We start from the raw sequence: 15928 nt of genomic DNA, 5'->3' as shown, positions 1-15928 counted from the left end.
CCCATCCCTCCCTCCTCCTCGAGCTATTTCCCTAAGAATTCAGAGTCCAGAAGAGGAGCAGCAAGCAGGGGTCAGCTATCCTTCTCTCCCTCCCCTTTCCTCCCTCCCTTCCCCTCCCTTGCCCCTCCGCCTCCCCCAGGCCTCACACCAGGTGCCAGGTCTCTCCTGGGCCCCAGGGGAACTGAGTTAGGGAACCTCCCAACCTTAGCACAGGATATTCCTCCTCCCCAGCCCGGGACCCAGGTTCCTGAAGCCTCAGACCCCAGAGCCCGGGTCTTCACCCAGAAAACCCCTCAGTGAATCCCCGTGGGTCCTATAAGAGTGGAAGGAGTTCAGAACAGGCACCGTGCCCTCACACAAGGGCCCAGGGAGTCGCCGTGGGTGCCAGGGGCCCCCCACCGGCCGGAGGAGGAGGGCGGCCAGCCAGCGACACTCTGAGCCCGTGGACTCTGGCCTGGCTCCGGCCTCGTGACCAGACCAAGGGGCGCAGGGAGGGGGCCGCGCTGGCCGCCCTGTAACCCTGGGGAGGCAGGGGGGATGGACTTTCCCGTGTGTCAGATGAGAAACCGAGGCCTCCACCCAGTGCCTGCACCCGTGCACTCAGACCTGGGGTTTGCCAGCCGCCTGCGCCCCATCCATCACCGCATCCCTTTGGGGCGCAGGGGGAGAGTCTGGGGACAGGGGACCAGGATGGCTCTGAGGGGGTCTGTGCCTTGGCCTGTCCCCGCGCAGGTGTGACCCCCGACGTGCCTGGCAGGGACCTGGGACCTGGAGGTGCGAGGGATCTGGGACCAGAGGTGGTCAGGGGCCACCGCGGGGGTCCCCACCACGGCCACCGGGGTGCCCTGGGGGTTGCCCCGCCCTTTGACCCGCGGGGTGCTGATTAACCAGGCGGCCCCTAGGCGGCCGGGCAGACCGCGCCCCTCCGAAGGCAGGACACGGCGGCGGGGAGCAGCGCTCCTGGGAGGGAGGCATGATGGAGCGGCCGGTGAGAGTGCGGACTTGGGTGGAGGAGAACCGGGCCTCCTTCCTGCCCCCCGTCTGCAACAAGCTCCTGTGAGTGCCAGGCAGCCTCTCTTCTCCCCTTCCCCCGTTCCCCCCTTCCCTCCTCTGTCCTCACCCCCTCCTCCTCCATCCGCACCCTCTCCCTCACCCTCACCCCCAGCTCCCAGCTCTGCGCCCAGAGCATAGAAATGGGCTGTCATCCTCACGGTGTCTTCAGGGCAGGAGGGGCAGGCTGTTCCGGGTCCCACCACCTGTCTGTTCCTCTTTCTGGCGACTCCGGGGCGGAGGTTGTGGCCTCCCCATCTGAGGATGGCGAGCTGAGGCCAGGAGGGATGCAGAGGGCAGAGGCAGCCCTTCCCCTCCAGGCCGGAGACAGCTCTCCGACCCCCAGGGCGTCTCAGAAGTTGGGCCCCAGAGTGGCAGCAGAGCCCAGGCCTGGGGACAGCCCAGTCTTACCCCATCTCTATCAGGAAACCACAGGCAGACGGGGGAGGATCAGCCCTCTGGGAGGATTGTGATTTACTGCTCTTCCCAGTTCCCCTCTGCTGGCAGGCGTGAGCCCACGCACACACACAGAAACACATACATACACACACACACACACACTCCCCCAGTCTTTCCCTGGCCACCCAAGGGGGCGATCCCGGTCCAGGGTCCAGCCGTCCTTCCCCAGCAGACCTCTCAGGCCCTCCCCTGGAGCCCTTCCCCTCCCCGGGCTCCCAGCTCCGGGCTCACGATCCCATCCTTGGGGTGTCCACGGGACACCTCCAACACCTCACAGCAGACACAACCGCTGAGGCTGTGACAGGCCAGAGACTGTGCCCAGGGCTCTAACACCATCTCCTTTCATTGTCACAGTAGCCCCAGGGGCGGGGGTAGGGGGGACGTTTAATAGGGAACTTTCCCAATGCCACGGAGCTGGTGTGGGACTGGGTCCTGGCTCACGCCCATGGGAGAGTTTGACTCCAAAGTGCACACTCGTGGTCACTGTGCAGCGCTGCCAGGGCTAACAGCACCCCCACACACAGCCTCATCGCCCCGCTCTTCCCCCACTCCATCTCATTCTCACTCCCCCAGTTTCCCCCCTAATGGTGGCTCAGACCCACCTGCCCCGAATGGTGTCTCCTCTCACGCCCCCAGCTTTGTCACCTCCAGCCTGCAAGTGTGGGCTGACCCCCCTCCAGGCACCCCTCTCCCCCGCAGCCCTCCAGCACCGCCCCAATAGCAGTGATCACACCTCGCAGGCCCTGCCTTCCGTCACCCAGCAGCTGTCCACTGAGCCCCTGCTGTCTGCCAGGCCCTGTCCCGGACACTAGAGACCCAGCAGGAACCCATCGGGCCAGAGTCCCTTCCTCCGGGAACTGAGGAGGCCCCACTCAATAGAAACCAGAGGGGGCGGGGGCCCAGGCAGAGCTGGGGCCACAGGGCAGGCTAGGGCTGTGAGGAGACTCTGCTCTGGGCCTCTTCTGGCTCCTTCCTGGCGGTTGAGTGGTGATCTTTGCACTCGGCTTCTTTGGCATCCCCCCTCTCTACCCTCACCTTCACGTGGTGCTCTCCTGTGTGACTGTGTCGAAATCTCCCTTTCTGTAAGGACTCCGGGCGGAGAGGAGCAGGTGTCCACCTGATCCAGGATGGCCTCATCCTGGCTTAACCAACTCCACCTGCAATGACCTGTTTCCAACTTGGGGCACCTTCTGAGGAGCTGAGGCCCAGGACTCCGGCATATGAATTTGGGGTGGTGGGAGGCGGGGCAGACGAAGCTGCTGGAAGGTTGTGAGCAGAGGAAGGACATGATCTTGGCTTCCTCGCTGAGCTCAGCATTCTGACCGATGGGCTAGAATAGTTCTGGAGTGGGCTCCTTCAAGAACTTTCCATAGGTACCTAGATCGGCGATCTTCAGCCGGTGCGACGCAAGAATTGTTAAAACATGCAGTACCTGACTGTGTAGTCAGGGGCACTGACCTCTTTTCCTTTAGATTATCAAATAAAGAAAGACAAACATCAATAGCCGTCCGATGCGAATGAATCAAAATTATACCTATTTTTTGTCAGATCAGCAAAAAAAAAAAATATATATATATATATATATATATATATATATATATATATATATATATATATATATATATATATATATATTTTGGTGTGCCACAGAATTTTAGTAATTAATTTATTTGTGCCATGAGATGAAAAAGATTGAAAATTGCTGTCCTAGATTATATCTCTAGAAGAGATGACTAAAAAAGAAAAAAATAAGGCCTGGGCTCTCCAGCACCCTTCAGGCCAAGACCAAGCTCTTTGGCTGGGTTCTCAAGGCCTAGACTGACTTGGCCCCATCCTGATCCAGTCTTCGCTCCATCGCTCCCCAAGACCACTCCCATGGCTCCAGGACCCCCTCTCAGGGCCCCTGTACCAGTTCCCCTCCACGTCCTAAAGCAGGTGCCTCGCAGCTTCAGCCCAGCAGTTTAGAGATCTTGAGCACAGCCCAGGCATCCTGATTGAAGAAGAGAGAGATCCACCACCATGCCACTCCCCCTACTGGGTCAGAGGATGGGGAGGACGCACACAGAGGGACATACCCCCACACGATAATATACCAAGCCACAGACACAGCAAGACACAGACACAGCAAGACACACAAGTCTCAGACACACACAGATTCTCAGACACACACAGGCACCCTGGGATGAGAGTAGAAAAACTGACAGGGACACTCCTAGCTGGTTTGGCTCAGTGGAAAGAGTGTTGGCCTGTGGACTGAAGGGTCCCTGGCTTGATTCCTGTCAAGGGCATGTGCCCAGGTTTCGGGCTCGATCCCTGGTGGGGGGTGTGCAGAGAGCAGCCAATCAATGATTCTCTCTCATTATTGATGTTTCTGTCTCCCTCTCCATTCTTCTCTGAAATCAATAAAATAATAATAATTAAAAAAAAAAAAGAGAGAGACTGACAGAACAGCCCTGTTACCTCTCCCAGGTGTGCCAGGCTCCCTCCAGGTCCCCCTACCTCCCCCCCCCCCCCAAGGCCCCTCCTGTCCTCTCCCACGAGTTGGTTCAGCACTTTTTCCTTCTCCTCCACTGCAGGCATAAGGAGCAGCTCAAAGTCATGTTCATTGGCGGCCCTAACATCAGGAAGGACTACCACATCGAGGAGGGTGAGGAGGTAGGTCTGCAGGCTGCCCCTCCCCTGCCCCTGCCCTGGGGCAAGGGGACATTCCCCACGCCAGGACCAGAGCCATGGACAGGAGACGGGTGGTCAGATGGCTGAGGGTGAAGGGGCTCAAACGAAATCACTGTGCAATACAGCTGCCTGGGAGGTGTGGGCACCCAGCGACCCCTGTGGCAGCGCCGTCCTCAGAAAGAGCCCACCCTCTGCGGGTACGAGAGGCTCTAGCTGTTGGCGTCACCCCCTGGACACAGGGGCTGATGGGATGCCCTGATCTCCTTCCTCTGAGCCTGAATGTGCAAGATTGGCCTCCAAAATGAGACCCCAATGCTGAGGGGGACCTGGTGCTCCCCTCTGGCCCCAGGAGCCAAGCTCTCTGGGAAGGGTTGGCTGGGAGGCCCCTCCTAATCTAGGACCTACATCAGTGCTGGTAGGAGAAAAGCGGGGGGGGGGGGGGGGGGTGTATTTGCAATTTTCCCTGAATACCCTTTTGTACCTTGAATTTTGGACTGTTTCTGTGCTACCTTCCCCAAAGTAAATAAACACCAGTAAAAAAAAAAAAAAAAAAAAAAATTAAGAGAAAAAGATGGGGCCTCTCAAGGAAGGACCCAGATGGGACCCCAGTTATCAGAAGCTCTGCTGGCCAAGGATCACTAGGGGGCCCCCTTACCTATCCTTTTGGGGGCCTGGCCCTGGGGTTCAAGATCCAGAGTCCAGCTTAGTCTCCAGCCTTCACCCTCCCCCTGCTGGCAGCTCTGCCCCAGCTCGGACGGACGGAGGGAACACAGAGGAATCGCTCACTGGGCAAATATTTGCTGAGCACCAAATGTGAGGATCCAGCAGGCAGAGCCGACCAGCCCCGCACCTCTCACACCTCCAGGTCCTGCACCTCCCCCCAGATTCTCACAACCCACCTCACCGAGACCATTTTCTTCTGTACAAAAAAACAGCAGAAAAACCCAAAACTGCAGAGAGAAGACGGGATTGGGTGGGAGTGGCCATGGTGGCCAAGGTCTCTCCTGCCCGCTTCAGCTCCTCCCCCCGTGCCCCCCCCCACACACACACACACACCAGTCTTGGCTTCCAGAGGCTTCCACTCTGTTAACCCTGCTGTCAGTGCCCAGCTCTCTGTCTCCCTCCCTTGTTGTCCCCGATCACCTCTGCACCACCCCCGCCTCGGGGGCTCCCTGCGCTGCTCTGATGGATGGGTGACCACTGAGGGGCCAGGCCAAGACCCGACTTAGCTGGGAGACTGACCGATGGGGAGGACTGGCCTGAGCAGGTGTCCCCACTCTGGGCTTATGATTTAGGGTCCAGACTCCTTCCTGGTGAGAGAAGGGGAGTCACTGAGCCAAACTCGCCTCCTCGCTGAGCTCAGGCCCCAGCAACAGCCCCTCAGGGGTCCAGGCTCACCCACCGCACATATTCCAGAAGCCCAGGCCCTCTCTTCCGGCCCAGGGACCAAGGGGCTGGGAATGAGCCAGCTCGGGTGGGACTCCGAGTCCCCCTAACCATGTGCTCTCAGACAGGCCCCATCACACCCCTCTCTGAGCCTGCTTCCTTGCGGCTCCTGCGGACGCTGCCCCTGCCCGGTGGAGGGAGGCAGTGTCTGTGGAGGGTGTGCACAGAGCCCGGCACAGGCGGTGCTTAGGATGCATCTGTTCTCTGCACCCTCGGCCGCTCCCCCGCCTGCTCTGCCCGCCAGGCCTTTCCAGGCACCAGAGGTCTGACTCAATTCAGTCTCTGCCCACGGGGACCGTTAATCCTCCCGCCAGCACCAGGCCCCGAATATCATTTACTTCCAATGGAGCATAATTCCTTTTGCGTCGCCCAGGGCTGCGTGGGATTTTCTGCTGCTCTGGATCTGCACCTCTGCCCCAGGCCAGGCCTGTCCCTCATCACACGGCGGCTTCTGGGCAGTGAGACAAGGCGGAGGAAAATTCCACTTCCTTTCTGGGTTTTGGTCTGATGGCTGCTGATACCTCTCACCTGCCTGCACCAGGGTCTGCACGTGGCCCAGACCAGACCCCTACCCACTCCAGCTGCCCCTGATGTTCGCAGGGCCTCAGGGCTACGGCCACTCTCTGAGCCCCTCCTTCCTCCTCCCTACCATGGAAGGACCCCCTTACACACACACACACACACACACACACACACACACACACACACACACACGCTTCCTCCCAGCTGGGGGGTAGGGTGAGGGGGAGTTGGAGAATTTCCCCCTAAGAGGCCTTGGGAAGTTTTTTCTTATTTGTCTTAAATAACTTGCATGGGTTATTTTTAATATACAAGTAAATATTGCTTATTGTAAAAAAAAAAAAAAACACAAAAAAAAAATATGTGAGATTTGGGGGGAAATGTATGCCTCATTCATAATCCCACCACTCAGGGCATCCCTCCACTGGCCGCACCGCCTGCATTCACACAGGTCTGGTCACATCATTAGGATCCTGCTGGGTGTAATTCTGAATCTTGCTTTAACATGATAACTTTAGCATTTTCCATTTTCCACCTTACTAGTAGTTATTCAAAAATAGTTTTTTGTGTTTTTTAAAAATGTTTATTTTTGTTTTAGAAAGAGGAAGGGAGAGAGAGAGAGAAAGAGAGAGAGAGATCAATTGATTGCCTCCCACACACTCCCTGACTGGGGATCTAACCCACAACCTGGGTAAGTGCCCTGACCGGGAATTGAACCCACCACCTTTTGGTGTATGGAAGGTCGCTCCAACCAACTGAGCCACAATGGCCAGGGCTCAAAAATAGTTCTTAATGGCTGCATAATGTCCACATTTTGACTCTATCATAAAATAGTGACATTTCCCCTGTTACTACTGTTAACTTGCTTTGCTGTTCCCACCATCGCCGGAGGTCTGTGAGTGCTGAGTCCGTGGTTTGTGTGCAGCATCCCAGGCAGCAGCATTCTGAGTGGATACTGCTATTTTATAGACAAGGAAACGGAGGCACAGGAAGGCTAACTGAGCTGACCAAGGGCCCGCGGTGACCTGGCTGAGTGAGGGCTAGGTGACGATGGAATCCATGCTTTTCACTGCCATGTGCTGTGACGCAGCCATGTATGCCCAGCCTGAACAAGGTGCATTACTGACAACTGCTGCCACCTGCCTAGAGATGCAACTACTTGCTCAAGAGGTGACCCCTGTCCTGGTTTATCCTGAAGGTCTTACATCCTAAGAAATCCCTCTGGCCACCCTACAGGAGTGTCAGCTGAGAAGGCTCTTCCTGCCCGTTGCCAAATGTCCTTCAGAGGGGTGTGTCAACTAGTCCCTTGTGGCAGACTGCAAAACCACATTCCTCTAATTCCTCTAGTTTCCCTGAGTTCAGCCTGGTCTCTCTCTCTCTCTCTCTCTCTCTCTCTCTCTCTCTCTCTCTCTCTCTCTCTCTCTCTTGTTAATCCTCACCCGAGGATATTTTTCCCATTGATTTTAGAGAGAGTAAATGGAAGGAGAAGAGATAGAGAGAGAAAAACATCAATGTGAGAGAGACACATCGATTGGTTGCCTTCTACACTCAACCCAACCCGGGACTAGGGATCAAGCCTACAACTGAGATCTGAGCCCTTAACCGAATCAAACCCATGAGCCTTCAGGCCTCGGGCTGAAACTCTAACCACTGAGCCAAACCAGCTAAGGCTGATTTCTCTTAGTAGATGCTGTGACAAGGACCTCTATCTCCTCTAACTCCTTACATCATCATCATCATCATCCTTATTATGAATACCCCTAACCTATTTGACAGGGGCCTTTAGCACCCACCAATGTGTGACTGGTAGAGAGAAAATGTGTCTGCCTCCTCCTCCCAGCTCCATGGGGTGATCTCAGTAAGCACATTAAGTAGGGACTTAGGCTAGCATTGGGAATATGCAGGAGCCCCCTAGCTCCATCCCTGTACTCCCATCCCCACAACCTTCAACCCACCCCCGCTTCCAGCATCACTGAGTCCCCCAATTACACAGCCAGCTTCTGAGGGATCGGGACAGGCACAGCCCAGCCCCGTGCCAGGGCATCCCGGGGGCCAGAGGAGCCAGCTCTGTCTGCAGAACTACTAGTATATGCAGGCTCGGCTCCCAACTGTGGCTCCAGGAGTAACTCTTGGACAAGTTGCTTTCCTCTCTGAGCCTCAGTCTTCTCTTCCCTTTTCTGTGCAATGGGGCTAATAACAGCTTTGGAGGTAGTAGAGATGTCTGATCACAGACAGGAGAGTGCTTGCACAGCCCCTGGGACCCAGCCAGGTGATCCCCCTTACCTGGCTGAGGGGTCATTGAATTCTCCAGCGAGCATCTCAACCAGCCTCTTGCCCCAAGCCACACCCCAGCTGTTGCATCCTGGGTACTTTGGTCATCGCTCACATGTCAAGATGTGATCCCTGTGGCTCTAGCACTGCCTGTGGCCTGTGTCAGGGGAGACTGGGGCCTCCGGGCAGCAGGGACAGAGCTGCTCATACACTCCAAGGCCTTCAGGAGCTTTCTGAGGGTTCCCAGTGAGAAGTCGCTGGGGGAAGTGACGGGGCGGGTCTGAGCCTGTGTGCTGTCCTGTCCCTCAGGTGTTCTACCAGCTGCAGGGCGACATGGTTCTCCAAGTCCTGGAGCGAGGGAAACACCGGGGTGTGGTCATCCGGCAGGGAGAGGTGAGGGGAGCTCCGGGGGGCTGGGAGGTGAAGGGTCGCCGGATCAGGAACCTTTGGGGTCCACTCATTCTGGCTTTGGCCAAGGTCTTGTCCTCCTGCCCTCCTGCCCGCTGGGCCTGCCCCGACCCCATCCTTGGGCACTTCCTCTCCGGGCTGCCCTATCCCCAGCTCAGCCTGTTCATTGTGGGATGGGCCGGACCCCATGGGTCAGCCGGAGCCTTGGATGCTGCAGGCATTGAGGTCCCCATGGGGGGATTACAGCCTGACTGACACCTCGTCCCCACCCACCCCTGCAGATATTCCTCCTGCCCGCTGGGATCCCCCACTCTCCACAGAGGTTTGCCAACACGGTGGGGCTGGTGATTGAGCGGAGGCGGCTGAAAACCGAGCTGGATGGGCTCAGGTAAACGGGGGTCTGAGGCAGACATGGGGCGGGAGGGGTAGGCAAGCAGCTGGGAAAGGATCGGATAGATCACGAAAGCTCTTCCTGGCCATCGAGCAGGAATGAGGAGGCAGTGGGGACCCTGGATTTGCTGGTTGGCGGGGAGAGGTTAGGGTAGGTGATGGGTGGTTTGATGATGGAGCTGGTAGGGTGTTCTCTGTGACCCTCTGAGACCAGAGCCTGTGCTGTCTATACTGCCGTCTATTTGGGGTGGGGTGGTTGCCAAAGTCAGGCCCACCCCGCCCAGGGCAGCTCCGAATACTGCTGCTTCCCCCAGCCTCTGTCCCCAGAGTCACCCGCCAGCGCCCTCCTCTGTGACTCACTCCACAACCAGCACTGACATTTGTATAACACTTGCCATGGGCTGGGCGCCCGCCTGAGCGCTTTACATGTATTTATTCATTTCGCTCTCACCATGATCCTCTGGGGCGGGTGCCATGGCCAGCTGTACGTTACAGGTGCTGAGACGGGGCCCGGGAAGCTGAGTTTCCTGGAAGATGGCAGAGCTGGCATGATGAATACAGTCAGGGCCAGGACAGTCGGGATAGCGGTGGGAGTCATCGGCGGAGAGGGGACCAGCTTGGTGCAGAGACGGCACTGTTTCCAGAGCTGAGTTCCAGTTTGGTTCCGACAGTCACCCAGTCGTTATCCTCCGAAAGGAGGGCGCGGCCTGCGGCTCAGGGGACACAGATTTTTTGGGGGGTGACGGGGAAGAAACAGATTTTTACAAAAGCTAAACTACGTTTTGTATGTTTTAGCTAAGAAAATTTTAAATTCCCAGCAAGTTACTAACATCTGCTACAATGCACATTTTTTTGTCTTTGCTAATCCTCACCTGAGGACATTTTCCCCCATTGATTTTTTAGTGAGAGTGGAAGGGAGAGGGAGGGAAAGATGGTGTGAGAGAGACATCGATTTGTTGCCTTCCACAGCTCCCCAACCGGGGCCGGAGACTGAGCCTGCAACCGAGGAACGTGTCTTTGACCGGAATCGACCCCAAAATTCTTCAGTCCACCAGCCAAACCGGCTAGGCCATAGTGGACATTTTTTTTTAATGCTCCCCCCCCCCTTTTTTTTTTCTTCTAATTTCCCAAATCATACAACATATTCATCCTTGGAATCAGGAAAAGGACACGAAATCATGAACAAAATTAAGATGACCTGTCAGGAACAGGGTAAATGCTACAGTATGTGAATGAGATCTCAAAACAAACAAACAACAACAATAAAAAAGAGAACACACACAAAAATTGTCATCCCACCCTTTCAACCTAACAACGTGCTTAAATTTCCATCTTAACTTTTCCTTCTCTGTGTATCTGCACCTCCCAACCATCGCAGCCTCATTGGGAGCACGGGTTGGAATTTTGCTTCTTATACCAGATCTCCTGAGTATTTCTTATACTTTTAAATTCCTTGTCAAACGCACCACGCTAATGGCTGCACGCTGATCTGCGGCAGATTAACAGTCCGCGGGAGACGCAGATGCCTGGCCTCAGGCTCTGAAAGAAATTTCCCCCTCGGGCTCGATCTGGGGAGTCTTCAGCGATGGAGAGGAAGGCTTCCTCAATAACGTTTTCACAGCAAATTCAATAAGAGATTTCATCTGGCCGCTCTGACCTTTCATAAAAGCCAGGGACTCTGCATTAAAATTCCACTCCGAGGGCAATTTCTGGATGACATCACGGTCCAGTGATGAAGCTTTGGAGTGGCCAGCTCCATCCCAGGATGGAACTTGGGGTGCGGGGTCGGGGGGTGGGGGGGGGGGGGGGAAGGGAGGGGTGTCATTGTGTGTCTGTAGGCGGGACCACTTCCCTTTGGGGGAAGAGCACGCAGAGCTGGCCCGGCCCTGGGAGCTGAGCCTGGGGGTTAGGCCTCCAGTCACCAGAGGTGCGGTACACACAGGCCCTGAGGCACGCACAGCCCTGTCTGCCAGGTGCTCCTCACGCCAGCTCCCAGGCCGGGCTGGGGGCTTGGTGGGCTTCAGGGAGTCCAGTGGAGGCTGCGTGCACATGCATACGGACCTTCCTCCCGGGAAGAGGCCCAGCCCTTTGCTCCAATGCTCAAAGGCATCCCTAAAAGGAGAAGGATCTCCGTCCCGGGGGCATCTTCCACATGCTGGTTCCTTACGGTCCCATGAGCTCTGACCTGGAGCGCCAGCAGGCATACGGGGCATCCAGCACAGGCCCCGGGTTCCGGCTCCGCCTCCGCCTCCGCCTCCGCTTCCGCTTTGGGGAAAATGAAGACACTCGTTGACGCTCTCTGTGCTTCGACGTCTGTCTCTGTCTGTCCTGCTTCTGCCACTTACAGGCTGCGAGATCCCTGCCGAACTGCCAGCTTCTCTGAGCCTCAGAGTCCTGTCCACTTTGTAGCTCCCCAAGTTTGGGGAACCAGGAAGAGCTGTGTGAATGGGGCGGGCCACAGCCCCCTCGCTTTGGGGGTGCACACTGCTGCTGGGAGAGCCGGCTGCGGCCTCGGGGTTGCACTGACAGGGTGAATGACGCGGAGCCAGGCAGACCCAGAAGCCAGCACGCACAGCTGGGCCTGGGGGAGGCGACCCTGAGGCTGCCCAGAGGGGACACTGGCTGCCCACCCTTTGCTCCGGCAGGTACTACATCGGAAACACCACGGACGTCCTGTTTGAGAAGTGGTTCTACTGCGAGGACCTCGGCACACAGCTGGCCCCCATCATCCAGGAGTGAGGCCCCGCCCCTCATTCTCCGAGGCTCCCCCCACCCTCCCCACCCCCCCACCCCCGTGCTCTGGCTGGAGGAGCAGCCCCTCCGAGAAGTGCTCCACGGAGCACCTGCCAGCCTGGGGTGGTCAGATTTAGGGAGAAAGTTACCCCTCCCGGGGAGGAAAGGAGGCTGCCCCATGGGCCTGGGAGGGAGCGGGTGGTGGTATGAGTCATATGAGGGCCCCACATGTGTGTGTGTGAGTGTGTGTGTGTGTGTGTGTCACTGACCTCTCAGTGGGGAAAGCTGGTCCCTCTCCCCCCTCCCCTCTGTCCCTGCAGGTTCTTCAGCTCTGAGCAGCACAGGACAGGAAAGCCCATCCCTGGTGAGGCCACAGGAACTGCCCTCCTCTCCCCTCCCTCCCTCCTTTCCCAGAGCAGGATGGGGTTCAGCCCACGGTGCTAGGGAGTCCCCTTTTGAGTCCTCTGCCCAGCACTCAACGTACAGGAAGATGGCACCAAATGGTACCCCCCACACGGCTGCTGGGTCCTTGGGCCCTTTCCTGCAGTTGAGAGCTGGGGCCCCTGGGAACTGGGTCTGCTGGGCTGGGAGGGCTGGGCCAGAGGACACTGACCACAGCGGGGCTGTGTGTGGGTGCAGACCAGCTGCTCATGGACACGCCGTTCCCCCTGAGCACACGATCCGTCATGGAGCCCATGTCCTTGGAGGCCTGGCTGGCTGGCCACCGCAAGGAGCTACAGGGGGGCGCGTCCCTCAACCTGTTTGGGGACACCTATGAGACCCAGGTAAGGCAGCCCAGGAAATGGGAAACACATTCACACACACACACACACACACACACACACACACACACACTCACACACACACACCGCATTTTGGAGGTTATAGACATGGGCATTGGCCTTCCTGCTTCTTCCCTGACTCCAAAAATGATGGTTTTGCTCTGAGTAGAGGCCTGCGGAGGCTATGTGGTCCCAAGCAACCTTTCTTTGCCTTCCGAGTGGGGTGTGGCCTCATCCAGCGATAGGTTTGTGGGGTCTGGGGTTCCACCCCTGCTAGGAATTCCTGAGCCTTTGGCCAGGCACAGCCTTGGGAGTTGGAAGGGAGAAGCACGTTTGGAGGGGAGGGTCGGGTGGAAAGGTACACCGAGACCCCAACAAAGCCAGGCTGGGGGAGTGGGGGCCACAGGCATGAGCTAGATGGTCAGAGCAGCAGGCAGTGCCTGGGTCCTGGCGGGACTTATCCTGGAGACAACAGAGCTTCGCCGACGCATTGAAGACGGGGGATGATGAGGAGAGGGCTGCTTTAGGAAGACCACTGCACCCCGTGTGGGCGGGGTCAGGAGGGCGAGTGTGGAGGCCCGGAGACCTGCCGGAAGGCTTGTGCTCCCTTGTGCGTTCCAATGTCTACTGGCACATCCTTGCAGTCTGAGTTAGAGCACTCACCCACCCCCGCCACCCGAGAGATGCTCGCTGGATGCAGACCTGCCTTAGTGTAGCAGGGCTGTGGGAGCAGGCACAGCCCAAAGCCCCGGCCGCCCTTCACGGCAGCATCACTCAGCGCTGAGCTGGCCCATGGCCTCACCTTCCGCCTTCCTCATCCCTTCTCCCACCTGCTTCGGCTCATACCAACACATGCCCACCGAGTCCCCTCCGGGCTCGCAGGGGCACAGCCAGCACACTAGCTGCAGGCTCCCAGGCTGATGGAGAGCACAGAGCTCCAGCCTCCCTCTCGCTCACGCCCTCCCCTCTCCCTCCTGCTCTGCAGGCCGGCATTCCAGAGTAAGGGAGGGGGGCACCTTTGGGGAACTGTGTGTGGGGGAGCTACAGGGTCTGCACTGCACCGTGCACATGTGTGTGCCCCTGCCGGTATTCCCGTGCGCCAGCAATAATAGCTGTGACGTGCTACAGAGGGACCGGATGTGCATGTGTGTATGGAGGGCAGACATGCATGATCCGGAATGGCAGGTGGGCAGCTCCCATCATGATGGAGGTGCAGCAGGGGGGCCTGCAGCCTGGGCCTCCTTCTCCCCAAGCCCTGGCCTTTGCATCACAGAGGGCAGTAGTCGGCAAACTGCGGCTCGAGAGTCACTTGCGGCTCTCGAGCCGCGGTTTGCTGCTTTGTTGACTGAGTTTGCCGACCACTGCAGGCCCTGCCCCTGGCCCACACAGGCCTGGTGTCTGGGGGCCAGGTTTCAGGGGGCAGGAAGCATCAAAAAAGATCTGCATCCCTTCCCACCAGGTGATCGTCCACGGACAAGGCAGCAGCAAAGGCTGGAGGCAGGACGTGGACATGTGGCTGTGGCAGCTGGCAAGTGGGGCCCACCGGAGGGGGTGGCACCACCTCCCGCCCTCGGGGGCCGGGCTGCCCCTGGGCCTCGTGCTCCCAGGGCCCCCTTGCCAAGGCCGACTCAGGCCCCTCGGACAGCTGTGGGGGCCGGGGAGCCTCCATTTGACCCTCCTGCTCTTCTCCTCCAGGAGGGCTCCTCGGTGGTGACCATGGGGGGGCAGCCCCTGAGCCTGACCCCCGATGACAGCCTCCTGGTGCCCGCCAGGACCGAGTGAGTCCGCGGGAGGCCTCTCCCCGGCTGTGGGCCTCCCTCCTCCCCTGGGATCTGCGGGGCCCAGCCTTGCCTCACCCCTGCCCACCCGTGTCTCCACAGGTACTCCTGGGAGCGAGGGCAAGGCTCTGTGGCCTTGGCGGTGATGCAAGACCCCGCCCGCAAGAAGCCCCTGGGGTGACTATCCTGCAGAGTGTGCTCAGCGCCAGCCCGGCCGAAACTACCGCTTCCCCAGCCTCCACTGCTTCTCCGTCTACTGCTGCTGAGGGCCTCAGCGCCCCCTCCCCGGGCCGGGCCCTGGACATCACTGCCGTCCATCCTCCTCCCGTCCTCCTCCTCTCCTCCCAGACTCTCCCCTTCTCCTCTGCAGCCCTCAGTCCTTGCCCCACACAGCTCGGCCAGGCGGTCTGTCCCTGGGTCCAGGCTGCCTCTCCGACTCTCTGTCCTCACGGCCTCAGCTCAGTACTTGTCTGCTGCCCAGAGGGCCCTCAATAAAGGCTTCCTGGTGGCAGAAATCGGTTTGGCTCAGTGAAACTGACCCTTCGAAACTGAAGGGTCCAGGTTCGATTCCGGGAAAGGGCATGTACCTTGGTTGCGGGCTCATCCCCAGAAGTGGGTGTGCAGGAGGCGGCTGATCGATGTTTCTCTCTCATCGATGTTTCTAACTCTCTATCCCTCTTCCTTCCTCTCTGTAAAAATCAATAAAATATATTTTTTAAAAAGGCTTCCTGGTGGATGAATGCCCGTGGGTCTGCAGGGACACAGGCTAGGGTCAACGGCTGACCCCACGTGCTCACGTGACTGTGCTGTCTGCAGTGTCCGGGCACCCGGTGACTGGACGCGTGGCGGGTCCATTAGGGGGCGCCCCTGCTTGTAGAGGGGCTCTCATCACGGTGTGCCTGTGGCCTGGTCCAGGCAGGCCAGGGGTTTGTCCTGGGGGACAGCGGATATTGTCTCTGCCTCTTTCCCACGTATTTTTTTTTTAAATATATTTTATTGATTTTGTACAGAGAGGAAGGGAGAGAGATACAGAGTTAGAAACATCGACGAGAGAGAGTCATCGATCAGCTGCCTCTTGCACACCCCCTACTGTGGATATGCCTGCAACCAAGGTACATGCCCTTGACCGGAATCGAACCCGGGACCTTTCAGTCCCCAAGCCGACGCTCTATCCATTGAGCCAAACCGGTTTTGGCCCCACGTATTTTTTTAAAAAAACATCATTTTAAAAATAGCATCTGTAAGGGTTTTCCTCCCCATAACAGGCGTGATTTCTGCTAGCTGTAGAACATGTAGAAACACGTAAAATTCCAGCTACCCAGTCTTCATACATGCAGTCCGTGATGAGCCCACAGAGGGCAGGAAGCTCTAAGGAGCGTGGCAGTCCTCCCCGGCTCCCCCTGCTGTTCACAGGCGCCC

General features: G+C 57.8%; 1 protein-coding gene across 2 annotated transcripts; it reads left to right on the top strand.

Moving 5' to 3' along the window:
* The first annotated feature begins 685 nt into the window (after window positions 1-685).
* Window positions 686-15229, top strand: HAAO (3-hydroxyanthranilate 3,4-dioxygenase). 2 transcript variants are annotated; one of them, XM_084901541.1, is made up of 10 exons: window positions 686-1056; window positions 4086-4164; window positions 8728-8811; window positions 9108-9214; window positions 11862-11951; window positions 12270-12313; window positions 12589-12734; window positions 14191-14259; window positions 14427-14509; window positions 14612-15229. In XM_084901541.1, exons 1-10 carry the CDS (start codon window positions 974-976, stop codon window positions 14688-14690), a joined length of 864 nt encoding a protein of 287 aa, XP_084757667.1. In that variant the 5' UTR covers window positions 686-973; the 3' UTR covers window positions 14691-15229. The 2 variants fall into 2 exon arrangements, with proteins under 2 accessions (XP_084757667.1, XP_084757668.1); XM_084901542.1 differs by having other exon boundaries at window positions 923-988.
* Window positions 15230-15928: the final 699 nt, after the last annotated feature.

The sequence above is a fragment of the Pipistrellus hanaki genome, assembly GCF_964339955.1.
Source record: "Pipistrellus hanaki genome assembly, chromosome: 12".
NCBI classification, from domain to species: domain Eukaryota; kingdom Metazoa; phylum Chordata; class Mammalia; order Chiroptera; family Vespertilionidae; genus Pipistrellus; species Pipistrellus hanaki.
Note: the sequence above shows the minus strand (reverse complement) of the source record. Positions and strands in the feature narration are given on the sequence as shown.

Bases quoted from the DNA above. Each gene is read 5' to 3' on its own strand.
- HAAO (XM_084901541.1), top strand. From the start codon at position 974: ATGATGGAGCGGCCGGTGAGAGTGCGGACTTGGGTGGAGGAGAACCGG. The intron at 1,057-4,085 runs GTGAGTGCCAGG...CCTCCACTGCAG, and splicing joins CCCGTCTGCAACAAGCTCCT to GCATAAGGAGCAGCTCAAAG. The intron at 11,952-12,269 runs GTGAGGCCCCGC...CTGTCCCTGCAG, and splicing joins CTGGCCCCCATCATCCAGGA to GTTCTTCAGCTCTGAGCAGC.